Below are 27,206 nucleotides of genomic sequence, written 5' to 3'. Positions count from 1 at the left end.
CTCCATCTTCATTTGGTCTCTCTCCAGAGGAGGAAGTCTCCACTGATTTTATCTGATTTCACAAAACTCTCACACACTCTCACAATCACCAACAGCATTACATACACAAATACGCACACATTTAGTTACTCACGTGTGCCTAGACACAGTATGCCAATCTTATAGCGTAAACTCATGCTCACTCACATACACACATTATCTTGTCTATGAAGCCTCTTGGGGTGAGGTCTAGGTCAGGGGCTGTGAGACCCAGGGGTCTCCGAATGTGTCTAAGCAAACTTGCTGAGGGAAAAAAAAAAAAAAAAAATCAGATGCCCAGGACCTAATCCGAGATCTACAGAATCAAAATCTCTGGAGGTGGGATTCAAGAATCTGCACTGTAGTAGGTTCTCCGAGTGAGTCTAATGCTGCTGCAGAGCAGACCAGCACTTTGAAAGCATGAACACCTGCTCACTCTGGGGTAACAGAGGTTCCAGAAGATACACGTAAAAAAAAAAAAAAAAAAAAAGATTTCTGGTCAAACGAGCTTGGAAAAGCTGGACACCATAACCACCACCATCCTCTCCTAAAGGTTCACATTGTATATTAAAGGCTCTGAGAAGTTCTACAGTAAAGAATCGCCTGCTTTTTAAAAACTCAGTATTTCCCAAACATTCTGGACCCAAGGACCCGTTTTCAACGGACACCTATCCTGCAGAACACTCTGGGAAACATGGCTTACACAAGTCCGCATCACCCAGTCCTTTCAAACTCTGTCCATTCAAACCCAGGAAGGCCCAGACATCTGCAACCCCATTTCCTCCAAGGCCCTCTGCTCGGAGATTCCCCACAGACCCCCAATCTAGGCACCACCCTGCAGAGATACCTGGCTACTGACATACCAACCTCTTTTTCTTATTTAGACACAAAATCACCCTTAGAGGCAGAGACCTTTATTCCCATTTTAGGAGAAATGGAAACTGAGCCTCAAAAAGTTCGCTGCTGGTGGAAACAATTTTCTTTTTTCCCATTTTTAAATGGCCACTGGGCAATGTGTAAGAGAACTGTTTACGTCTCTGTGGGAATGTGGGTGAATCAGATTCTGAGCGTGAAACTCAGTGTTCCCCGCTTTTCTCCCCCTCTCCAGGGTTTATCTGGTGAGATCTGATAACTATGGACTAGATAATTGAGTCCCACCCAGAACTCATCTTTGGGGTCTGTGACTCTTTGACTAGACCCCATGAAGGGCGGGGTGGGCGCTCTTTCCCCCTACCCAGACACGCCCCTCCTCCAGGGAAGGCTGGGTCTGGAGGCGCTAGCCTCCAGGTGCACCTGGGGGGAGGCGGGCACGTGGCCGGGGGCACTCACCGAGGATGCGGATCTGCGTGATGGCCCCGTGCAGGCCGAAGAGCATCCAGAGCGGCTGCGAGGCGTCCACGCACAGCTGCATGCCCGCCGCGGCGCCATTGTGGCTGAGGTGCAGCTCACCGTCGGGGTTGACCACCAGGCCCAGGATGTCACCGCTGTGCAGGGGCCCGGGCACGCGGCACACGGCCCAGAACTCCTTACGGTCCACCAGTGCCTCGGGGCTGAAAGGCAGGTCTGCTGGCCGCAGCGTGCCGGGGTCGCACGTGGTGACTCCGAAGGAGAGCGCGCCAGGCCGCGCGCCGCCCGAGCGCGTGACCTTGACGAAGATGGTCTCGGCCACGCGCACGGGCCGGCTGGTGAAGACGAGCGCGCGCTCGTCGCGCCCGTGCTCCAGGCGCGCCACCGTCTGCTCGTCCAGGATGCGGACGTGTGCGCCGGCGCGCAGCGCGTGGAAGCGCAGGTCGCCGTCGAGCTGCGCTGGGAGAGCGCGGCTGTGCTGGGAGTTGAGCGAGTTCTGCGGGATGGGGCAGCCGGCGGCCGGCGCGGTCTCGTCGCCGTCGGCGGCCGGCACGTTGAGGTCGCACAGGCTCACGGAGAGGCGCGCTTCCTCGGCCTCACGTCGCAGCGACGGCCGCCGCAGGGCGGTGAAGGAGCGCGGCCGCAGGCAGTCCGGGAGCACCAGCTCGCTGTCTGCGGCGGGGAGGGAGACAGGGCGACCATCACGCGGGCCACAGCGCCCAGTCCCCATCGCCTGCGCACCTCCTCCCACTGGTCTTTAAAGCGCACACCAGTAAGACGCACCGGGTTTCTAATGGCACAGAAAATGCTAGGACATAATGTTGTGCAGGACTTCTAACTACGTATTTGTTTAAGCAAAGGATCAAGGCCGGCAAGAAGGACACACCAAAACTAAAAACATGATTACTTCTAAATAGTATGCTTATTAAAATTGGATTTTTTTTTTTCTAACTCCTGGGGCCCTCCCTTTTTAATCCCAGCAGCCAGAAGAGCACCCAGCACTTAGAAGGCAGCAGTAAATAATATTTGTTGAATGCATGCTGACATCCTACCCGTCTGGGAGGCCAGAGGGAACCGCCCCCCCCAACCCTAGAACGCCTCTCTGCACAAATTGCAGAGAGACGTTCTTACCCAAACAATTACCTTGTGAAGTTATTGCCGCGGAAGGACCTTGAGGCTGAGAAGTTAAGTGAATTTATCCAAGCTATCCTTTCAAAACTGACAACTGGAAATCAAACCCTTTCTCTTTTTAATCATACAAGTAATACAGACTGTATTTTGTAGAAAAGACAGTTCAGCAAAAAGAAAAAGTAATCTCCTGTCAGCCCACCATCCAGAGGAAAATACTATTAATATTTGGATGTATGAGTTTCCAGCCTTTTTTCAATATATTTTAGTTATTTCTTTTTTTAAAACAAAAATTGAATCACGCTATATAAATGCCAGTAGTTTTAAACTAACGAGTAACAAATCTTTTTGAAAATGTGGCAACTTTTATCTATCTTCTCAGGAAAATGCACGTTCTCCCTAAATTCTGTGGAAAATTTCGGGGCATCGACTCCAGGCAAAGAACTCTGCTATACAAATTTTCTTTTCAAAACTAGCTTTCCGGGCTTCCCTGGTGGCGCAGTGGTTGAGAATCTGCCTGCCAATGCAGGGGACACCGGTTCGAGCCCTGGTCTGGGAGGATCCCACATGCCGCGGAGCAACTGGGCCCGTGAGCCACAACTACTGAGCCTGCGCATCTGGAGCCTGTGCTCCGCAACAAGAGAGGCCGCGATAGTGAGAGGCCCGCGTACCGCGATGAAGAGTGGCCCCCGCTTGCCACAACTAGAGAAAGCCCTCGCACAGAAACGAAGACCCAACACAGCCAAAAATAAATAAAGTCAGAAAACAGCTTAAAAAAACCCCAAAAAACTAGCTTTTCCATTTACTGTGTCCTGAATACCTTTCTACACTAATAACCATGTTTTTGATACCATACTTTTTTAATGGCTGGTTATCTCTGCTTTATGGAGTCCTATAATTTGTAATAAAAGTCATAAGGTGCGATGAATTACCCCTGCATTTCATCCTTAAAGCATCCCATGAAGTTGTTCCCATTGTACAGATAAAGCTCAGAGATGTTATGTGACAGCCACGAAGTGGCAGATCCAGGATTAAAGCAAGATCTGTCCAACTCCCAACGCCACATTCTCCACTTTCGGGCCCTCCTCGTTTACTGAACCCTTTCTGTGGGAGTCCCTAAATTTGGCTAGTACCACCGCAGCTCACATCATGGGCCAATCCCTTCTCAGGAGGCTTTTCTCTGAGCCTCCCCCAGGGAGAATCTGTGCTTTCTCTCCAGGAACTGAGTAAGGGCTGCTGGAGTGCTTGGTGTGAGAGCAAAGCTTGGGGGACTGGACTGGTAGGGGCCGCAGAGGCCAGAATTCAGCTCCAGCTGAATCTAGAGACGCTCTCTAAAGCCTCTCTATCTTTGTTCTCTCCCAGCTCCCCTGCCCCTTCCAGGAACAGTGTTGTTTGGACCCCAGCAAGGAGAGGGTGCTGGGCCGGCCCTCCCCCCAAGGCTCCTGCTTCTCTGGAGAAGCCTCTTGGGGCCTGGCTAGTCAGGATACCCAGCATCGTGTTTGGCAAGGAGGAGGGAGCCGACCGGAAAATGTGATTATTCCAGGGAATTGACTCTGTGACAGTAATGGTGCAGAGAGGCTGGGGGGCTGCGGAGAGGCAGAGGCGAGGAGGGCAAGACACGGGAGACAATAGTGGGGGGCTGAGGAGGGCTGTGGGCTGACCTGGACCCCAGGGAACAGCCCATGCTCCCCTACCCCTTAGGGATTCCAGGCAGCGGCCTTTGAGGAGTCCAGAGGGTTGGGGACAGAGAGGAGAAGGGATGGGGAAACAGGGTGAGGAGGAAACAAGTGGCTCAGAGATGCCCAGCCGGGCCTATGGGAACAAGGCTGTCATGGGGGCCCACACACACAGCCCCCCCACACTCCTCTCTCCAGCCCACCCCACACGCTCAGGACAATCAGGCCAGAGCCCATGGAGCTGGGCAGACCCTCAGAACAGATTCCTGAATGGGGCTGGAATGTGAGCTCTCCTGCTCTCTGCCCCTTCAGGAGTCCTCTTCTGCTTGAATATACCCACTACCTCCCAGTAGTGCCACGCTGAGCTACTCTGTCTTTAGAAAAATGTTTCCTACTCTTAAACTGAAATCTACCTCCCCGTATTTTTTTTTTCTGAACTCTTCATTTTATTGATCCTTTACCATACAAGATTTATTCAAATTACACCCATTTGAAGTGGTAAGATCACAGCTAGAAAACAGGTTACCCTGTAACAAATTTACAAAATCCACCATAAAAGCTTTTTTTTTTTTTTTTTTTACATTATATTACATATTATCTTTTTTAAACTAGCATACACACAAAGCTTAACTGATTGGTAGTTTGCCTACTCCCTATTTTGGGAGAAATACTTCCTTTTGACAAAATCACATACCCCATAGGAAAAGAAATTCCCACAACTGACAACTGCCACCCAACTCACTCTTCAAGCCATCTTCCTTGAAATCCCTCCTCTCATACACACAAGGTGTCATGCTGAAGCTTTAAATACTGCAAGTGAATTTACAGACCTACACTTACAATAAAAATCAACACAAGAACCGCCACCACTACAACAAACACAAAGTAACTCTTAAAAAATTACAAACCAGCTAGAAAATATTCTGGCAGTGTTTACAAATTACTTGCTATTTTTATACAAAATTGCTAGATAATGAAAATGAGCAGCCTGCGTATCAACCTAAATAAAACGATCACTCCACACAAATCTGTGCATATAAACACACACCTATCATGTGTTGCTCTTTATACAGTTTACTTTCTAGGGCTCGCTCATAACCTCCCTGTATTTATACCTACTACCTCTGGGGCTGCCTCTCAGCCCCACACTGAGGACAGCTTTCCTCAGGGAATACTCAGACTCCCCACACACCTTCCCACCTCTTAGACAATGAACACAACCAGACTCAGTATTCCAGATGTGCCCTGACCAGCTCAAGGCACAATGTGGCCATCACACCTCCCCTGATAAGTACACTATACTTCTAATAATGCAACCTAAAAGTATTTTAGGTTTTTTGGTTAACAAAATCCATATACTGGTAGGCAAGAGAGGAGCATAGTTAAGTGCAAAGACTCTGAAGTCATCAGCTTGGGTTCAAATCCTAGCTCTGCCATTTCCTGGCTGTATGACCTTGGACAAATAGCTTAACCCCTCTGGGACTCTCTTCTTCAGCAGTGAAATCAGCATTTACTTACTGGTATAAAATATGGACTCTTAATACTCCCCTCGGAAGGGATGCTGAGAAGACGAGGTGGAATACAGTACCTAGGGCACCTAGTAGAGTACCTGGCACATAATAATCGCGAGGTTAATATGAGCCATTGTTATTGTTTTCGTGCTACATGGTTCAGAAGAATATGCATGGGCTTTGGGTTTAAATGTCTGATCCAGCACTTGGCTGGTGGCCTGTGGGTAAGCAACTGTCCTCCAGCCCCCGACCACTCACCATGAGAACAGGGGTACTAATACCTGCTTTGCGATGTTGTCGCAGGGATCAGAGGTAGATTGAGAAGCCCCTGGCACCTGGATACTTGATAACTTCAGTTATTACCATTTGCTCAGGTTGAGTTTATCAACCAAAGTCAGGTCCACCTGCACTCAGACAACTAACTTTTTGAACCTAGGACTTTCCATCAGTCATGCTAAGCACCCAGGACAAAATCATGGAATGACATTCCTGACTAAAGACCAGGAAGGAGAAGCTACAAATGGTGATTAGAGATGAAAGAAGAGAAAGAAGGAGAAACAGTGGGCGAAGAGAGAGAGAGGGGAAGGGGTAGGAAAGAGATCCCTTTGGCCTTTGTTGAAATATCACAGGAGTTAGGAGAGGAGGTACAGGAGATGCTGGGAAACAGCTAAAAATGGAATCTCTGGGGCCAGTGCCCAGCCCAAGTTATGTCTTCTCTCCCATCCCCTCCACCCCTCGGGGTCAGGAGCAGCTGCAGGCCACCAGCAAGCTCCAAAATAACCATCCCATCAGTGTGCCCGGCTGCGTGGGGCCCTGAAATAGATGAAACCTGAGATGGAGGAACTGGTCAGAGCACCCTCCACAGAGGGGACGGCAAAGGTCACATCACCTTGATGCGAGTCCACATCAAGCTGGAGGTCAGGGAAGGGTCCGGGCCCCCGAAGCCAGGGGAGAACAACCAAGGGCCGAACCTCAGCCCAGGACTGCGCCCTGGGGTACAGCTTGGAAAACCCAGAGGGCCAGCCTGTGACCCCCAAGCAGTGGGGTGGCCCCATGTTTGAAGCAACAAGTTATTTAATCCGTGCCTGGGACACACAGCTGCCCACTTGGAGGTGTTTATGATAGGGGAGGGGTGGCACAGGGCCATGGGAGGAGCTGCAAAGCTGGCTCCCCTCTCGTGTCCCATCTTTCAGGAGAGAACTTGCCAGTCTTCAGCTCCTGCCTAATCTGGTGCCTGGCGCTGGCTTTGCAGATCCCCTGGGCCCGGGCAGAAAGAGCCAGACCCTGCAAAGGGCAGGGAGGCCTGGGCCAGGGTTTCCTCCCCTCAGGGTGGCACTCAGGGCACCCACTCATTGACCCCCTGTGTGCCCAGCCCTGGGCAGGGGTTAAGGAGAGGGAGAGCCAGGACCTGGGCCCTGGAGAGCCAGTAGCCCTTGGGAGACTTGAAGCTTGGAGGCATGAAAATATTTGAGTACAATTTTGTTACAAAATTCTCAGTGTCTCAGGTAAGACAGGACCTCAGAGGAGAATGAGGAAATCTGTTTATCTCTGTCAAGTTCTCACCCAGCCTTGTCTAGAATGCCCCTGGGGACAAGAAGCTCACCACTTCTCAAGGCCATCTATCCTCTACTTTGACTCGCTCTGAAACAGAAGTTCTTAGCCTCAGTTGGACAGCATTATCCTAAAAGGGAGATTTATCCTAAAGAAGAGAAGGCTCAGAGGGGGCCCCAAGGAGTGGGTACAGGACACTTGGATCCATGCAAGGAAAGTTTTTCTAACAGTCACAGTTGTTCAGAGACGGCATCTCAGGAAAAACAAGATTTGACCCAGGCCCTGAAGGACAAGAGGGTCTGGATTGACAGAAGTGAGAGCCACTCGGGTGGGAAAACTGCATTAGCAAATGCCTGGGGAGAACAGTCTGAGCAAAACCAGTGAGGAGAAAGGAAAGGAGTGGAGGAAGAGGCGCCAGGCGGAGGGCACCAGGGCCAGCTCCCGCCCAGAGACCCACTCAGCCCCCGACGCTGCCGGCCAGTGCGGGGTAACCAAGGCAGGGCCTGGGAACTGGAGCAGAGGCTCCTTTGAAGCAGGGCCTGCCATCAGCCCAAGACTTGTTTGTTTAGATTCGCACATCCGCAGCGCTGGATAATCTTTAACCACGGGTCAGCCTGCAGCCGCCCAGCTGGCTGGCAGATCTCTGCCGGCCCCTGTTTGGAAGGTGCGCCAACCCATTTACTGTGTCCATAAACATCTTCCTGCCGGTCTGCAGCTGGCACGGAGCAGGAGAAGGAGCCAGGAGGACGGGTACATGGCTTGGATGGGCAAGGGGTTTCTCCACCCTTCTGGGCAGTGCCCTGAGCCCACACCACCCCCACCCTCTCCATGTAAACCCGACCACGAGAAAGCTAGGAGAAACAAACACACTTTCTGAGGCTCACGGAGGGAAGGGCAGAATGTCCCAGAATCACTCAGAGTCATAGACTCTTAGAGTTATAGAATCTTCAAGCCACAGGATCTTAGATGTATAGATTCTCAGAATCATCTGGTCTGGTGGTTCTCAAACTTTTTTTTCAAGCAGTGGAATCACTCATCCAATGGAACGGAAAACTCTGCTTAAAGTCTAAGAGGTGGCCACAGAGCCCTGCCACTCAGCTGCCTCAGAGGTGCCTCTGTGGAATCCCAGTGCTCCAAGGAACCCAGCTGGAGAACCATAGATCTCGTTCCAAGAAGCAGTTTAGATAGCATGGTTTGACTTTCATCCAGACACAGGGACTTGGTTTTAAGGCTCCCTCTTCCAATGAGAGGACTGGCAGGGGATTGTCTATTTTGGTGGTGTTTTTAGATATTCCTTTTTAACCTAAAAAGACAGCCCTTCCCATTTGTATAAACACTTTTACATATGTGAGCCTCACAGAATATCTGTGAGGTACATGGTGCATGTATAATTATGTCCAAATAACAGACAAGGCGGTTGAGGCATAGAGACGCTGAGAGACTTGCCCAAAGCTAGTGAATGGCCAAGTGGAGTCGATTCAGTCAGGTCTCCTGCTTCTGAAATGACAGCTTTGTCCCCAGTACTACAAGGCCCCAGCTCCTCCCCTAAACACACCCCACTCTGGGCCACCAGGTCTCTCCAAGGTCCCCAGAACTGTATCTTGGGCCAAAGAGATACTAGATGGAAACACATAAAATTGCCATTTCTGGACATTACAAACAGTCAAATATTGGCAATTATATATGGTTGCATTTTATATATATTCATTCTGGTAGAAAACTAGAGCACACTGTGAACAACAGAATCAAACAAAACCCTCAAGAGCCTTCAGGGAACTACAAGGCAGGCAGACCTACCCTCACCACTGAAACAGGATGCTGGGCACCCACTGCCCTTCTTCGACTCTGCCGGGGCCCCGGTGGCCTATCTGTGCCCAACACATATGGCTGATCCCTGATGCCTGAAGCTCTCACAAGCTCTATTCTGGAAGACATAAGGGGGCCAAAATCCCCACCCTTGAGGGGGTATCTAGACATTATAGGGAGACCAGAGAGACTCATATTTAGAGAAGCTGGGAATTAATGTAGCCCACACTTCTGGGCTCAAGTCCCAGCTTCACCAAGCTGTGTGACCATGGACAAGTTATCAGACCTCTCTGAGCCTCTGTTTCCTTATCTGCAAAATAGGTACAGTAATAACTTTCTTTATAATATAGACAAAGAGGATTTCTACTGTATTCTTAAAGAGGACAATATATGATGTAGAACTGCTGACACTGCTTAGACCTCCACTCGCTTCAGGAAGAGGAAGGGTCACGAAGAACACGGGAGGTCAGGGAAGGCTCCCTGGTGGAGGGAAGGGTTTGGTACTGGGCCTTGATATAACTGGCAGAATTTGAGGTGAGCAAAAAAGAAGCACCTGGAAGAGTCTCCGAAGCAGAAAGAACAGCAAGATTTTTTTTTTTTTTAACTAAGAAGAAATGAAGGGCTTCCCTGGTGGCACAGTGGTTAAGAATCCGCCTGCCAATGCAGGGAACATGGGTTCGAGCCCTGGTCCGGGAAGATCCCACATGCTGCAGAGCAACTAAGCCTGTGAGCCACAACTCCTGAGCCTGCGCTCTAGAGCCCGTGAACCACAACTACTGAAGCCTGCGTGCCTAGAGCCCGTGCTCCGCAACAAGAGAAGCCACCGCAATGAGAAGCCCACGCACCACAACAAAGAGTAGCCCCCGCTTGCCGCTACTAGAGAAAAGCCCGCGCGCAGCAATGAAGACCCAACGCAGCCAAAAATAAATAAATAAATAAAATTAAAAAAAAAAAAAAAAAAAGAAATGAAAACCATCAAAAAGGAAGAAATCACTACCAGCGTCCTCAGCTCTTTCTCCATCCCAAGAGCTTGGCTCGGGCTCCTTAAGCCAATATTTGCCTCTCGGCCCCTGGCAGCCACAGCTGAAGGTAAATATTGGTTTAGCCTGGGAAGCGGAAGCCCCAGATGGCAGTGTGGTCCTCAGCCGGCCAGGATGCCTCACGCTCTGTACCACAAGCTGAGGCACACCCAGGACAGAGACCTGACCCCAGGCCTTATCTACGGAGAGGCCCAGGCCTCTCAATGCTGAGCAGCCACGCTGGCCCACCACCCCAGAAACTGGTGCAGCAGCAGCCTGGCCCCCAGAAAGCTACCCTGAGAGTCTCTGTACATCTTTCTCCTCAGTAGTAGGCAGGTGGGGTCTTTTACCAAGACCTAGGATGACACCATGAGTCCTTGGGAGCCCCCCTAATGGCCTCCTAACACCCTCCTGGGCTCAGCCACAGACATCTTGATGTGGCAATAAGTCTTCTCACACTGACCTTGTGCCCACATCAGCTGGGAGGTCTGAATTCCAGGCCCAGCCTGGCTTCTGACTAGTTGGGAGAATTTGGGTAGGCCCCTCCCCATCTCTGGGCCACATTTCCTCTTACTGAAAAACTTGACAGCAAGAAGCTGCTGGAAACTCTCTACTCTCTTGGCTCTCTCCTCTGTGATGCATGAGCATACCCACACCCATACACACCTGCTCTCCGCAAGTCATCCACTACCTTCCCACTTCATCCCATCCCCTGAAGGATCTGCTCCCCGACTGACCGCCAATTCCCCACCTCTGTGCCAATGCACACCCCTCCTGTCTGGCCTAAATTGTTCCTCCTCAACCAGTCCATTCTTTTCACCTCCCCTGGTTTCTGACTTGAAACTCATCTCCTACAGGAAGTCCTTCTGGATTGCTCCCCAGCTGCACCCCTCCCCCCACCCAGTTTTATTCTTCAGCCACACTTTTTTGCAGTATTGGATTTAGGTCACCTCAGAGCAGTCATATGGCATGTCCCCCAATATAAACACTCTTTAAGGAGAGGGGCTGGGTTTCCAATTCTAGTGTCTCCTCCAACCCCTGCACAGCACCTAGGCTGTGGTGGGCACGGCGAGGTACGCAGGAACACCCTACAAATGGATTCCTGGCTCACCAGCTTTCTGCCAGGATCCACAGCTGCTCTTCCTGAACCAACACTTCTGAGAGGAGGAGGGAGACCTTGAAAACTGGGATAGGAACTTATCTCTCCAAGTATTAATCACCCCATAAAACTTGTATTTATTTAGTTGCTGGCAGGTCCTTCTTCCTGGAGGTAGGAAGCTGTTATTCTTGGAGATACCAGCCTGGGCTTGGGCCAGGGTGCCCAGAGGGAAGAGGGTGATCTGCTGTGAACTCCAGCGTAACAGGGAGCCTGGAAGTCCTGAAGCAGGTCTACTGGGACCATGGCACGGGCATCAGGGGGCCTAGGTGATGGTTAGGGCAGTGGGGGGTGGGGATGGGGACCCCACCTGGAGGTGTCAATCAGGGAGAGACACCAGCCCTTGCCTCCACTCTGTGGTGGGAAGACGGCCAATCTGTCCATGGCCTGACTTGTGGACTTACTATGTGCCAGGGAGCCCAGGATGTCTCTGGGCTGAGGAGCTTGGAGGGCTTTGGCCACAGGTTCCAGGTGGAGGCAAGAGGGGAGGGGGCAGGCCTGGCAGGTAATCTCTAAAGATGAGCCATGGTTTTGGGGGACAATCACCCCAGGAAAGACAGGCCCACCCTCAGAGCCCCCAAGACAGAGAGTGACTTCTTCACAGGAGAAACTCAGCTGAGGAGGAAGACGAGGGAAAGCAGAGGAGCCGGCGGGATCTGGGTAGAGGGAGAGAGAGGCCCAGAAAGACACAGGTGCAGTGACGTGGCAGGTGAGGAGAGAGGGGGAGATGAGAAGTGGGGAGGAGAGGGAGGGAAATGGACCCTGAGACTATACAGGGCAGCAGGTGTGTCCCGGGGGCAGGGGCACGGAATGAGGGCATAGAACAGCAGGCCCACCTCCGAAGATAACTTGGGTGGGTCTCTCCTTCCTTCACAAAAAAAATCAATTTAGGAAGAACAAATCAAGGAGCTATTTTAATCTGCTAATTCATTTTAGGGGCCATAATCAGTGTTTTAAAATGCCCAGGGATTATAGTGATTTACAGCTGTGACGGGAATCAGCTGGGGCCTTGGCCTTATTGGGTATACAGAGAGGAGGCTGACAGGAAATCCAAATGCAACTGAAAATACTGCGTGAAAACCCATTTATAGTCAAAGAGGCTGGGCCAGGTCAGTGCCTGGGCTCTGCCCCAGGGTGGGGCCCTTCAAGATTACTCTCCAAGCCCCTCCCTCGGCCCCTGAGATTTGGAAGCCCCATCTCACCCAGTATGTTCCCTTCATCCTCACCCCCATCCCAACCCTCCTGGATCTTGTAGGCCCAGCCTAAGCCTCCCCCACCAAGAAGCCTTCCTAGACTCCATCCTCCCACACCGACTTCAGCCTCCTCTGACTTCCTGCTTAAACCCACCGCGGCGGCTGGGGGGGGCGGTGGGTGCGGATGGGGAGGGGGCAGGTAATGCGAAAGGTACTACTTTTGGCATCAGAACAGCCAGTTCAAGTCCCAGCTCTGCCACACCCATACACGGACAGGACAGGCCTTCCATGGGCCTCAATTTTCTCCCTGACAAATGGGGATAATAATCACTCCCTCCAGGGCCAGCTGCTGAGAGGTTAAAGGTTAAATGAGATAACTGGATGGAAACCATCTTGGCAAATGGATGAGATCCTATGACCACAGTGTTCAGCGATTTACTGTTGTCTCTTGGGCTATGCCCCGATTGTTCTGGAGTGTTTGCTTTGTCTCCCAGTGAGCCTGTGGCTGTCTGTGAGCAGGGCTGTGTCTACCTCAGCCACGCCCCCAACCCTTTCCTTCATCTAACAAGTCATCCATCCATCCCACCACTCTCCCCTACCCACCCTGCAAATATTCCTCAGGGTCCTGTACACACCAGGCACAAGATTCCACCCTGGAGAGGAAACTAGCTGGGTAAGACATGGATCCCTCCTTCACACAGAAAGACTTCTAACGATTACTCATTTCTTTGTTTTTACTTTCACTGTCTTTTTTTCTTTCTATCTATCTTTTTTACTCAAATAAAAGTGTTTTGAAAAAAAAGAGCTTCACTGTTCCTAGGCTCTGAAGTCAGAAAGGACAAAAAGAAAAAACGTTTTTCCACCACCTCCATGGCAGTTTTCTCTGCAGGGACGGGGGGCAGGGATGGGAGATGGGAAGAGCAAGCATTGGCTTGAGCATCGACTTGGTACCCAGGACTATGCTGTGTACTTTACTCATAGCCTCTTTAGTTGGATTTAATTTTCCTACCAACCCATTTTACAGATGGAAAAGCTGAGGTTCATCCAGGATCCTCCTGGAGACACAGCCAATTTGCCAATGGGTTGACCTGTACCCAGTCTATGTGTGCACATGCACATGCACACACACTTGCCTACACATGCTCAAGTGCAGCAAAGTGGGATTCCTGGACTGGGAGTCAGGTGACCTGGATTCCAGCCCTACCTCAGCCACCAACTCACTGTGAGACCCAAGGAAGTCTGAGACTCTGAGGCCCCTTCCAGCCCTGGCATTTTAGGGTCTGTACGTGCCCTTGCCAGGAAGCCTGGTACTTTAGCAGCCCTAGAATACTTTCTAATGCCCCTCCTCCTCACCTCCCACAGGATGTCTGCCCTCTCACTCCCCTGAAGTAGCCTTACTCACACTGGGGGTCCAGAAGCAGCCAGAAGAGTCTTAGCCCCCCTAGTGCCTTCTGCTGTCCCCTCCTACCCCTTTCACCCATATCCCTGCAAAAAGGACTAAGGTGGGGTTGGACCTCCTGGAAGGCTGCAGAGCCCAGGGGCCAGGGCTCACCTGGGGCTAAGCCTTGCAGCACCTCCTAGGGCCAATGACAACTTCCCTGAGCTTGAGGCTCACCTCCACGGGCCCTGTGAGGGAGTCTGCCTCCCAGGGTTGCTACGAGAACGGCAATAACAACGTGCCTGGCACGCAGTAACTGCTCTGTAAACTATAGTTACGATGATTAATATTAATTACTTCCTGGGGGTGAGGGGGTCTTTGAGGCTGCCATACATGATCATGAAGGTCGCACACTGCTCAAAGGCACAACCTGAGGGACCACAGAGGGCAGCAATCTCGCCAGGCTCCACTTGCCACAGCTGTGGGCCTGGAAGAAGGGATGCTCTGCAGTTCCCATCAAGGCTCCCAGCGCTGTCCCAGTGCCCACTCGGCCCCAGGGCTGCTACCAGTGGGGGAGGGAGCCCCATGCCTGATAGAACCAAGCCGAGTCAGACCACAGCACCAGAAGTGTGCCCGGCACCTAAGGGGCCAGAGGGAGTGGGCACTCACCGAGTAGCTGGACGCCCCGCGTGAGGCCGTAGACGTCCACCAGGGCCCAGAGCGGGTCAGCTGTGCGGACCCCATTGAAGAAGAGCATGGCGGCCGAGTCGTTGATGCGGTAGAAAACACGGCCCTTCTTGTCCACCCAGAAGGCGATGATGTTGCCCTCGTTGGCAAACTCCTCAGGCAGCGCCTTGGCCCAGAAGCCGCTCTGGGACACCAGGTCGGGGCAGGCGTACTTGGGCAGTGAGTCAGGGTGGATACGGGACGGGTCCTTGCTCGTGAAGCCTAGCCGCAGCGCCCCGCTCCAGCAACACTGCTTCTTGGTGATCTGGGCGGCAGGGGGTTGGCCTCAGACAGCCCCCAGCCCAGCCTCTCCCCCACCGTCAGTGAGCCCAAGGGGAAGGGGCTGTGCCCTTCTCTGCAGACCACCCCCAGACAGACTCCTATGGGGAGTCACACCGCCCAGCTCACCCGCTATTTGGGCTCCTCTCCCTCCCCCAGGAGCCCCCACCAGTCAAGTGAGAGCTAGTTCTCACCTCCCACCATCATCTCCCATCACCTCACCATGGCCACTCCCCTCTCCCATTCCTTCTCTGTCACGCAGGGAAGGTTGAGAAAGGAGTAAGGAGGAGGAGAGAGAAAGAGGAGGGATGAGGAAGAGTAGAAGCGCAGTAGAGAGGAAAGAGAAGGGGCAGGGGGTAGTGATGGCCGTTAGCAGAAGGCAGTGCCTGGCAGGAAAGTCCAGAGGCCCCAGGGGGACGCAGTGACAGGAACAGGGAGGGAGGTCCCACCTTCAGCCTGACTTGCTCATAGATGAGGACCGGGCGGTTACTGAAGGTGATGGCATTGCAGAAGCTGGCCTGCCTCTTGACGGCCTTGTGGCTGAGGTCCATGAGGATCTGGGAGCCCTTGGTATGTGGGTGGAAGAGCAGTGGCGTGGCCGGGAGCCCCCCGCCGGGCAGCACCGGCGGGCAGTACTTCTGCTTGTGGTGGCATCGGTGAGAGGTGACAGGGAAGGGGCCCCCGATGGAGTCTGCAAAGGAACAAGCCACAGCGTCAGAGAATTTGACAGTCCAAGAGCTGGACCAGGGTCCCCTAGGGAAGGGCAGAGGGCTGGGGCATAAGCAGAAGTCACCACTGCCCAGAATTTCCACCATCATTGCCCCTTAGCACCACTGCCACTTTTTGCCACCTTCCTTCTCCTGCTACCATCTACTGCTATTTCCCACTTCACCACCTACCACCATTTACTATCCACCACCATCTACTCTCACCCTTCAGCCGTCACCTCCCACCACCATCTGCCCCAACCCTTCACCCGTCACCTCCCACCACCATCTACTCCCACCCTTCACCCGTCACCTCCCACCATCTGCCCCCACCCTTCACCCATCACCTCCCACCACCATCTACTCCCACCCTTCACCCGTCACCTCCCACCATCTGCCCCTACCCTTCACCCATCACCTCCCACCACCATCTACTCCCACCCTTCACCCGTCACCTCCCCACGTCCCACCATCATCTACTCCCACCTTTACCCGTCACCTCCTACCATCTGCCCCTACCCTTCACTCATCACCTCCCACCACCATCTGCCCCACCCTTCACCCATCACCTTCCACCACCACCATCTACCCCCATCTGTCACAGACCACCACCACCACCAACTACCATCTACTGCTCCTCACCAGTATTTACCACCATTCACTTTCCGCCCTCCAGCATTGTGATAAGCCACCATTTACAACCAACATCCACCACCATTCACTGTCACTCACTACCACCACCATTGATCTTACTCAACAAATATTCATTATGTATCTGCTGAATACCAAGCCCTGTCCTAGGCACTGAAGATAAGGCGTGAAACATACATGGATCCTGTCCTCAAGCAGCCAACAGTCCAGGAAGGGAGATAAGACAGGGACAGAAACTGCAATACAAATGGCAGACAGTGATAAGCACCAAAAGGTAGGTCACTTCCCAGGAAGGCCTCCTGGAGGAGGGGAGGAGGAGGAGAAGGCTTTGGAGCTGGACTGACAAGCCTGGGCTGCAGTGAACACATGACCATGGGGCTGCCATTGGAGACCAGGAAGGTGGGTGAGGCCGCCTCTGCAGCGTCAGCCCCAGGAGCATGCCCATCTCTTCCCTCCTCCGGGGCCACCTCCCTCCTCCCTCCTCCCTCCTCCCCAGGCTGCCTTCCTGCTTTACACTGCCCATGCCCACAACATCTTGGACACAGGCAGGCGTCTTCGCCCAGCCTTCCTAGGAACTCGGATCTGCTTCAAGAACCCCTAGCCAGGGAGGCACTGTGCTTTCTTCCATAAACAGGGCTTGGTTCATAAGGCACTTTACAAACATGTGAGGTTGGCATCCAGGAGACAGGGCAGAGAGAGGAAAGAACATGGGATGTGGTGCCAGGTGGCTTGTGTCTGTCACTAACTGGACATGTGACCTTGGGGAAGTCACTTCCCGTCTCTGGCACAATAAGTGGCCTCCACTCCGTGACTCTAAGCCATGTATCAGCAGCATTGGTAGCATTAACGCACAGCCTTGGCAGCTGGGGGCTCGGAGTGGGGGGTTCATTTCTTCCCCAAGATCTGTGTCTCATCCATCAGGAAGGGCAGCTCCTGCCCATCCGGTCATCTTGAGAAGAGACACAGAGGATGGGGAAGATGGGGTGGGGAAGTAGAAAACCACAGAATGTGACTGAGGCCATCTGGGATGTTTCAAATTTTGGTCCCTCCAAGGCAAGAATTTAATAATACAGAAAGCTTGGTTAGCCCAGAGGCCTTCCCCTCCCTAAAGGGAGGGGAGGGGTTTCCAGGAAGGGGATGGAAGACAGGCAGAGAGGAGAGAAGGAGGGGAGAATCCCAGGAGGCAGGAAGGCCAGACTTTGGTCCAGTATTTGCACTGGTTTGCATCACTTTGCATCTTTGCTTCCTCCTTCCCAAAGGGCCCCAGACACCAGCATCCACAGTCCAGAGCCAGCCAGATACCCTGAGCATCAGCCTCCTGGCCTCTCTGGAGTTGCTTCCTGCATGCCAGGCCCACGAGTTGAGGGCAGCACAAGGCAGGGCTCACCTTGCTCTCACTAAGGAACCAAGAATGGTGCTCAAGGGCTCTGAAAGCCACCAAGCAGTGAAGGCTGGAATTGCTCAGAGGAGACCCAGACAGTCTGGGAAGGCCACCCGAAGAAGCTGAGTGACCCCTGAATAGCACAGAGCAGGGGAGGTCATTCCACGGAAGGGGACAGTTGAGGTGAGAACAAAGTGTGGCACTGGATATAGGTGCCCCACCTAGAAGAGGTACCCACTGGGCTCAGGCCAGCCTCAGAAAGAGCTTGCCTCTTGCTTTCAAAAAATACCCCTGGTGAAAGGTAACATCACACACTGTTTAGGGCTGTGTACATACGCAGAAATGAAAGCATAAAAGAAGAAATACCTGCTGGGTGAATGGATAACAAATGTGGTACGTCTATACAACAGAATACTACTCAGCAGTGAAAAAGGAATGAACTACTGACAGTAGCAGCAACACAGATGAATTACAAAATCATCAGGCTGAGCGAAGCCAGTTTTTTAAAAAAAATGCAGACACAGTCCACGGAGCAACTGCAGGGCCTCCACCCCTTTTAAAACCCTTCCTCTCCTTCCACCCTGTCCCACTGGTACCAATTCTATGAAACAGAAACTAAGCTAGAGTGATAATAAGCAGACTGGTGGACACCTGGGGATGGTGGGGGCAGGAGGGAATACTTGGGGTGAGAGGTGACGTATGTGTTCACCATCTTGATTGTGGTGATGGCTTCATGGGTATGTGCATATGTCAAAACCTGTCCAGTCATACACCTTAAACACCTGTGGTTTAGTGTGTGTCAATTATATTTCAATAAAGCAGTTTTTAAACCTGCTGAGCCCGGCAGCTGATGAGAGCCTCTCCTATGGGGCCCCCGCTGCAGCCTCCGCTCAGAATCCATGGACGAACTGCAGGGCCTCAACTTCCTTCAAAACACTTCCTCTCCTTCCTGCCTATCCCAGTTGGGATCCCGGGGCCCTGGATAAAGTTCCAGGAAACACTGGTTCAGGGCAAATATGGTGAAGACACCCAGGGACCAGAGACCCAGGCCCTGGAAGGGCCATTCCCCAGGGCCTCCCACCCACAGGGAGGGTACTGCGTGGGCGAGGGCAGCACAGGCCCAGCCTCCCTGGCTGACAGCCCAACAGATGGAGAATGGGAATGGGGGAACCTTGGTCCCTGGGGGTACAGTGTGCACCCAGACGTGTGACCTCAAAAAAAAAGCACGCTCATGGGTACACACATACACCTGTGAGCACGTGAGGGTAACCCAGAACCTAGGAGACAGAGGAGGGAAAGAGACTTATTCCTGCCCTTACCCGTTAGACCAGGAATCGCACATTTACACATGTAGTGCGTGCACACACATGTAGTCATAGACACATGGATGCACAAGGCAGTCCACACAGAACACACATCTACTACATATGGGCCATACATCTAATAGTAATGGCAGCCATTCACCAAGTGCTAACACGTGCCAGGCTCTGAACTGAGAGTTTTACATATACTTACTGGTTTCACCCTCACAGCAAACTGATGAGGTAGGAGGGACAGTATAAGCCCATTTACCTGATGATGAATCGGCCTCAGAGAGATTGAGTGGCTTGCCCAAGGTCACACAGCCAGCAGGATGGGGCTTTCGGAGCCAAACCCAGGCAATCTGACTGCAGGGACAGGGTCTTAGCTATTCAGCATTAATAGCCAACAAAGCATGGGTTTGGATACATTTTTTAAATGCACTTTTAAATATGGTCATAACTGATAAAATATGAAAAAAATATTCATCCGTGTCCCACCTAAAATCATCTCATGTAGCACACAGGGGGATATCTGGCATTCTATTTTGTTGCCTCCACAATACATGTGTGTATGCCGCCAGACAAGGAAATGCAAACCGTGTTTTCATACACAGCCCTCACCCATCACTGATAGGATGCAGAATGGTGCAGCCAATGTGGAAGATGGCTTGGCAGTTTCTTATAAGTTAAACACCTACCATATGACCCAGCAATCACACTCGTGGGCACTTACCCAAGAGAAATGAAGACATCTGTACGATGACCTGTACGCAAATGGACAGCAACTTTATTCATAATAACCCAAAACTGGAAACAACTCAAATGCCCTCCAACTGATGAATGGATAAATAAAACATGGTACATCCACACAATCAATACTACTCTGCAATAAAAATGAACAGAACTATGATACAACAAGAAGGAACCTCAAAAGCATGTTAAGTGAAGGAAGCCAGACTCAAAAGGCTACATACAGTCTGATTCCATTTGTATGACAGTCTGGAAAAGGCAGAAGTGCAGACGTAGAAAGATAGTGGGTATCGGAGTTTGGGGAAGAGGAAAGCAACACAAAGATGTTTTTATGGCGACAGAAATGTTCTATACCGTCATCGTGGTAGTGGTTATACAAATTATACATTTATCGAAACTCACCAAAATATACACTTGAAAAGGGTGAATGTTAGTGTCCATAAATTATACCTCAAAAGCAGCAACAATGACTAACAAACCAGGTCTTTATGAAGATGGGAGGAAAGGGAGGCTGGAATCTCTGACCCACAGCCCCCAGCATCCCACCACAGGCAGATCCTAGGATTGGACCATCTGACAGGAGACCCCAAAGCCTGGTCGGGCCTGCCACTCTCAGCCTTAAGTTCCTTCCACTTCTGTGAAGTGGCGGTGCTGTTTCCTGTCCCCTGTAGGTCTGGAGAGAGCACTTTGGCAGCTGCAAAGCACCTTCACCGATTCCTGGGCCTGCTAAGTCCTGTGCCGGCCTCTTCCTGCCCACACTGTGGTCTCTGCCCACTGAGCCACCTCTGTGGGAGCGACGTGAAAACCCTCTCTGACTTGCTGGGCATCTCCTGCCCATGGACCATGGTCACTTGCTGCTCAGCAGGCCCCCGTTGAATTCCTGACCCTAACCCGCCAGCCCCACCATGTTCCCAGGCCCCAGTGGAGTCCAAGCACCCTACATCCAACCTGCCAATCCCACCTCAGAAATAAACATCCCTGGGCCCCGCACCCTCCTCTCCTCCCCACCGCCGTGGCCCTAGCCCAGCCCTCATCACTCCTCTTTGAACAAGGGCCAGGGCCGCCACGTACAGCCACGTAGGCTCTGCCCTGCATGCCTCCAGGGGGGGGCCATTCTCGTGGGCTACAATAAGAAATACAACCCTCACAGGTATCCAACGTGGCAGCCCTGACCAGGGTGATCACCCCCTCCCCAATCTCTGCTGTCCCTGCTTCTGCTACCTCCCTCCTCCATCTCAGCTGGTATTATGATCCTGGGTGAGGAAGGAGAGAAAGCAAAATGAGAATTAATCCTGAGCACAGCTCTGACGCCAAGGGCCAGAGGGACAGCTGGGGGCAGGGCTCCCTCTCTACACTTTAACATACACTATGACCCCTTAAAATCCCCATTCTATGGATGAATGAGTTGCAATTCAGACTGGCTAACCAACTTGCCTGAGGTCACACAGCAATTAAGTGGCAGAGCTGGGACCTGAACCCTGATCTTCCAAAGCCACATCCAGGGTCCTTTGCCCTACTCAGCAGCTAACACTAGAGCTCATTTTCCCCAGGAGCCCAAGATGGCAGGCACAGTGGGGAAAGGCTGTGTGGAGGAGGTGCTGGCCACTCCCAGCCAGGGGAGCAGCCACAGCAAAGGGCCTGACGATGCTGGGCCTGTGAGCTGCACAACTGCTCTCCCAGCGGCCAGCGGTCCTGGGCAGAGCCCCAGTCTCGCCATCTGCTCCCAGCAGAGCTCCCAGGGAGGCTCCCCTTAGTGACAGCTTTACAAGCGCTTCGGGAGCCACAGTGGGAGCACCCCGTCAGGCGAGGCTGCTGCTGACACAATGGAAGCTCCCCCACCCCATCCCGGCAGCCCATTCCTCCTGGGCATTTATGAGCTGCCAGACACAAGCCTGGTCAGCCCTCCGGGTGACCCTCAGCCAGCTCCCGACCACATTCCTGCCTCTCGGTGGGGTCCCAGGCAGAGATACCAAGATACAATGTAGCCTCAGGAGTGACCTTCCTACTGCCCCCGCCCACACTCTGCCCCAGAACCATCCTGGCAGAGCCCCGGGTGCCCAGGCTGCGTTGAGCTGGGCTGCCAAGGAGAGAGGGAGGGAGCAATGACAGTTGACAATAACCAACCTCTATGTGGCTTAACAGGCAGTGTCTTCATTACACCCCCAATGACACAGGTCCTCAGAAGTGAAGTTACTCACCAAGGTCACCCAGCCGGAGTAAAGAGCCCAGATGTGAACCCAGGCCTGCTGCCTCCAAACCCAACTCTGAGACCCCATTTTTCTCATCTGTAAAATAGGGACCATGGCAGACCTTCCTGGTATTCTTGCAAGGATTAAAGAGATGCTGTATTTAAAACTAATCTAGTAAGTAGCAGCTATAATAATAGTTATTAATAATTCTATTAATAATTATTAATAATAGTTGCGAATAATTATATTATTATTGTTGCAATTGACAGCAATCTGTGCTCTCCTACACCTTTGCTCAAGCTATTTCCCCTGCCCCGCATATCTTCTCTCCCTGCCCCACCCACACCTCTCCAAATCCCACCCATCTTTCAAGGCCCAGCTGGATCCCACTATGTTCTAAGCCTGTGGACCTGAATACCAGTGCTGACATGATCATTTGCATCTCCAATGAGGGAGGCTTACCTCACTTTCTGGACAGTACAGGACAGGGCAAAGAGCACGAGCCCTGGAGGCAGGAGACCGTGGTTTCAAAACCTGGCCATGCCACAGACTTGCTGTGTGACTCTGGGCAAGGTGCTTCACCTCTCTGGACCTTAATTTCCTTCTCTGTAAAACAGGGTCATCATAGCTGCCCTGCCCACCTCTCCAGGCCATTGTGAGAACCCAGTGAGTTCACAGATGTGAAAGAATGTTTCAGACTTTAACACCTGATTCCAACATAAGGTCTTATTATTTCTTATAAAAGCAACGATCACCACCACAGGAAATGATCTGTTCATTTACGCCCAGTGGGAGGCCAGACACTTCTATTTTAATTTATCCCAAACACCCTAATCCCGGATTGCCAGGGTGGTCCTGACTTGGGGCTAGTTTACACACAGTCACTGAACAGGGCTCCCTCTGGGGGAAAAACTTGGGAGATGCGGGAGAGCAGGTGGGGGAGGGCCCTGAGTGAGAGAGATGAATGTAAAACTACACAGATGTGAATTTCTCTGGGTTCCCTCAAGGGGCCCACCTCCCTCACCTGCCTCTAGCCTCAAGGGTTGGCCCAAGCCCCTTTCTCTGCTGGGAACCATTCCTTCCTCCTTCCTGCCTATAAACCTGCCTTTCTCTCATTCTTTCTTCAGACCTTGATTTTAAAGCCCACTTTCTCCCAGAAGTCTCTCTGATCCCCAGACCAGGTCCAAGGATCCCATATGCCCCTAAGAGAGCATCCATCACCCAAGCAGCCTTTCTCAACTCTGGATCCTCCACAGAATTAAGCCCAAATGCCTTGAAGCACACACTGTATGTAATGCACTGACTTGTCTTCTTCACACCCAGAATGGTTCTGGGCATGTGCCATCCTTGGTAGAGGTCGAGTCACTCAGACCATTTTCTGCGTTCTGTGGTGCAGCTCTCTGGCTAGGAAAGGCTTCAGGGTTATTTGCTTGTCTCCCTGATGGGCTGTGAGCCTCCCGAGGGCAGAGACCATTGCCTTCTTTTTTACTGCTGTTTCCCCAGGGCCTAGCTCAGAGCACACAGCAGGTGCTCAATAAAAGCCATTGACTGAACTGCTACTGTTCAGTTCTTCAATCCACTGATAACTGGCAAGTGTCCAAGGAGCACCTACTTGGTGCCTTGCCCTTTCTGGTGTCCTGCGGAGAAATCAGAGAAAGAGGGGACCAAAGGGACAGCTTCCTTCACTGCCCAGCACCAAGATCCCACACTCCATGTCTGACTACAGCCTTGCGTGCTCCAGAACCTTCCAGCACTCCCCACTTGCCTGCAGGAAGAAGGAGAAAAATCGCGAGGGTTGGTTTTTTTTTCTATATCAGGCACCAGATTCCTTTCTTGTACAACCTTGTCTCATTCTCCCAAGCCCTGAAAGTTAGGGATCTGTGGGAAGCAGCCTCGAAGATGGCCCCAGTGATCCCCACCTCCACCTCCTGGCAGTCCCCTTGTAATCCTGTAAGCCCATCTGTAATCCTCTCCCCTTGGGTGTGGAGTGGACCTAGCAACTAGATTCTAACAGCTGAAGTAATGGGACGGGACTCCCAAGACTGGGTTATAAAAAACCTTTGGCCTGGGCTTCCCTGGTGGCGCAGCGGCTAAGAATCCGCCTACCAATGCAGGGGACACGGGTTCGATCCCTGGTCCAGGAAGATCCCACATGCCGCGGAGCAACTAACCCCGTGCGCCACAACTACTGAGCCTGCGCTCTAGAGCCCGCGAGCCACAACTGAGCCCACGTGCCACAACTACTGAAGCCCGCGCGTCTAGAGCCTGTGCTCCGCAACAAGAGAAGCCACGACAATGAGAAGCCTGCACACCGCGACGAAGAGTAGCCCCAGCTCACCACAACTAGAGAAAGCCCGTGCACAGCAATGAAGACCCAACACAGACAAAAATAAATTAAATTAATTAATTAATTTAAAAAAAAAAATCCTGTGGCCTCTCTCTTGGTTACTTTCTTTTACCTCTCTCGGGTCGCTCCCTCTGGGGAAGCCAGCCATGTAAGGTAGCCCTGTGGAGAGGTCCACGTGGGAGGGACCAGGGACCACCAGTCACCATGTGAGTAAGCCTGGATGTGGCTCCGCCTCCAGGCAAGCCTTCAGGTGAGCCTGCAGCCCCAGCCAACAACTTGACCGTAACTTCACAAGGGACATTAAGCTGGAGGCACCTAACTAAACCATGTCAAGATTCCTGACCCACAGAAAATGTGAGATAATTAAATGTTTGTTTGTTTGCTGTTTTAAGCCACTAACTTTTGGGGTAATTTGTTATGCAGCAGTACAGATCACTTAGTTCCATTTTATAGATAAGGACACAGAGGCTCTGAGAGGTAATAACTTGCCCAGGGTCACACAGTTAGTAAGTGGTGGAGCTGGGCTCTGAACTCAGATCTGTCTGGCTGTGCAGCCATCCTCACTGGGCCACAGCTAGCTGGCCAGCATGCTCGGTCCCCTCTGCCCTACATGAACGCTCCACTCCACCCTGGTCAGTTTCTCCATGACCTCTGCAGCCCCCAAGAACACGCCTTTGTCATTTAGGGTTAGGGGCCACGTCAGCACCCGGTCATCTGTCCCAGAGAGCTCGGCTACGCGTACAGCAGGTCCTGCTGCTCCCTGGAAGACCGAATGAATCCACAGTGGCGAGGTGGGCAAAGGAGAGCGGCAGGGAGTGGGCAGGATGGGCACCCTCACGGCCGAGTTAATCTCCACATGGAGCCTCCTGCCCTCATTCACTCCACAGCATCCCAGTCTCTGACGTTTCCAGCAACCAGATGTGCATAGAGATGGGTCTCCCAACATCCTCACTTCACGGAGGGAACCAGCCCTCCTCCTCCCCCTCCCGTATCCCACCCCAAGATCCCAGAAGGGGATTCCAGATGATAACCATTCTGAGTTCAGCTCCTGGTCCCTGTCTTCCCAGCGCCGCCCTCAAAGTCCCCAAGCCAGTCCTGAGAGAATGAGGGGGAGCATGGCTGAGTCACATAAATCCACACACCACGCAGACCATCACCCTCAGTTCCCCTGACACAAATCCACACTCACTCGCATGCACATGTGTGCATATACACACAGTGGGTGTGCGCCTAATGTGGACACAGCACCCAGGGAACGCTCTGTCCCGGGGGCCTGCCAGGGCTGGAGGAGACAGAAGATGCAGTCTTGGTCCTTAAAGGCAGACAGGCGCTTGTGTGTACACACTTACGAGCACACACGGGCCTGGAGGAACCTTTGGGGAAACCTTCGCATCCGTTTACAGAGTGCTTGCTGTGTACCCGGCGGGCTGCCCTTTATGCCAGTTAGCTCACTTACTCTTTCTACAGCCCTTCCAGGTAAACCTTCCCACCCCCAATTTATGAAAGTGGACACTGAGACTCAGACAAATAAAGGCACTGACCCAAAGTCACACAGCCAGTAAGAGCAGAACAGGATTCAAACTCTCACCAAGAACACGCGTCCCACTCTCTCTCCAGCCCTACCTGGCCTGTCACCCAGCCAGTAAGAGCAGAACAGGATTCAAACTCTCACCAAGAACACGCGTCCCACTCTCTCTCCAGCCCTACCTGGCCTGTCACCCAGCTCAGGGCTCACATCTTCCACCCCATCTGCCCCCCGCCCAGGCCACCTGCAGCTCCAACTGCGATGTGGTCCAGCAGCCCGGGGCCAGTACCCCACACTCTTCCCTCTTACTCAGTGACCAAGCATCTGCTGGGTGCCACTGGGTGCCAGACACTGGGCTGGGTGAAGACAACACAGAGATGGATCAACCTGATTCCTCCCCCCACCCCACCGCCCCTGGAGCCTACAGGCACAAGTGGGGTGTGGGTGTCACATATGTTCAAGACACACCTGCCAGGCTCTGGGGAGCTCACCTTGGCCTAAAACTCCAGAGCTGCTGCCGGGAGAGAGGAGGTTCCTTCTGTGCTAATCCCAGATCTCCTAAGTCCATGTGATGGCCTGTCCCCTGCTGCCTGAGTGAGAATTAGGAACCCAAGGAGGGGAAGCAGGGAGTTAGCTGCGGAAGGGATGAGGTCTGGATTCCCTCTGAGCCGCTAACTACGCGACCTCAGTCAGCCATTTCCCTTTCTGAGCCACGGCATCCCCTTCTGTAAAAGGACAGTGGGAACCAATCTCTCAGGTCCCTATACCCCAGCGTCCAGGATTTGTTGGTCCAGAGACCTGGGGGTGACATGTATGTCTGGGCGCATGTGTGTGTGTCATCCGCATATCAGCCCCTCTGCAAAGGGCCCATCCCTTGCCCTGAGGTGGGGGGAGGAGCATTAAAGAAAGTAAAGGAGGAGGGGAGGGAAGAGGAGGGCAGGGGTGGAAGGAGAGGGGAGGGGGGCTTCCCAGGATCAGGGCTGCCTCCCTCTGTGCTCTCCCCACCCCCATCCTGCCCTAAAGACGGGGAGCAGCTCTGGAAATCTGCCTGATGAAAAAGATCAAGCATGTAACTGCTGAAACCATTTTCCAAATGAGAATCAATCTCTCCCAAGGGTCCCCTGCCAGGCTGGTCCCAGAGGAGCCGGACTCCTCACCACCAGCGCATGCACGGCGCGCACACACGCACACGCACGCACACACACACACACACACACACACGACTTACGCAGAAACACTGACCTCTACAGAACAACAGAGTTTCACAAATGTGAAACTGTGTGGCTGCTCACGCATGAAACGCAGACACAAAATATTCAGTGTCTTAAATACGGCACAGATAGTTACACATTACGCAGGTATACACAGAAAAGACCTGAAACACAGATACACACGATCTGCAGTCACCAGAAACATAAACAGCCAGGACACGCCCACAAACACACGACTAGATATACCCACACAACCCCTCACCTCTCACTGTAACCCAGCAACCCAAAATCTTCAGCTCGAACCAAATCAAACCCCCAAGACTCACGTGAAAATACCATCAGGAGCCATGTAACTA

The 27,206-nt window shown here is 52.4% G+C and overlaps 1 protein-coding gene across 1 annotated transcript in view; it reads right to left on the bottom strand.

Moving 5' to 3' along the window:
- The window catches only part of NEURL1 (neuralized E3 ubiquitin protein ligase 1), a 79,765-nt gene that overhangs the window by 3,804 nt on the left and 48,755 nt on the right, over positions 1 to 27,206 (bottom strand). Inside the window, exons 2-4 of the mRNA XM_068548504.1 lie at positions 15,238 to 15,479; positions 14,453 to 14,774; positions 1,348 to 2,037 (exon numbers count right to left, since the gene is read on the bottom strand). Coding sequence (XP_068404605.1) covers positions 1,348 to 2,037; positions 14,453 to 14,774; positions 15,238 to 15,479 — 1,254 coding nt within the window. The remainder of the gene's footprint in view (positions 1 to 1,347; positions 2,038 to 14,452; positions 14,775 to 15,237; positions 15,480 to 27,206) is intronic.

Source organism: Eschrichtius robustus, chromosome 7, assembly GCF_028021215.1.
Source record: "Eschrichtius robustus isolate mEscRob2 chromosome 7, mEscRob2.pri, whole genome shotgun sequence".
In the NCBI taxonomy this organism is placed as follows: Eukaryota; Metazoa; Chordata; class Mammalia; order Artiodactyla; family Eschrichtiidae; genus Eschrichtius; species Eschrichtius robustus.
This window is presented reverse-complemented; position numbering and strand designations above follow the sequence as displayed.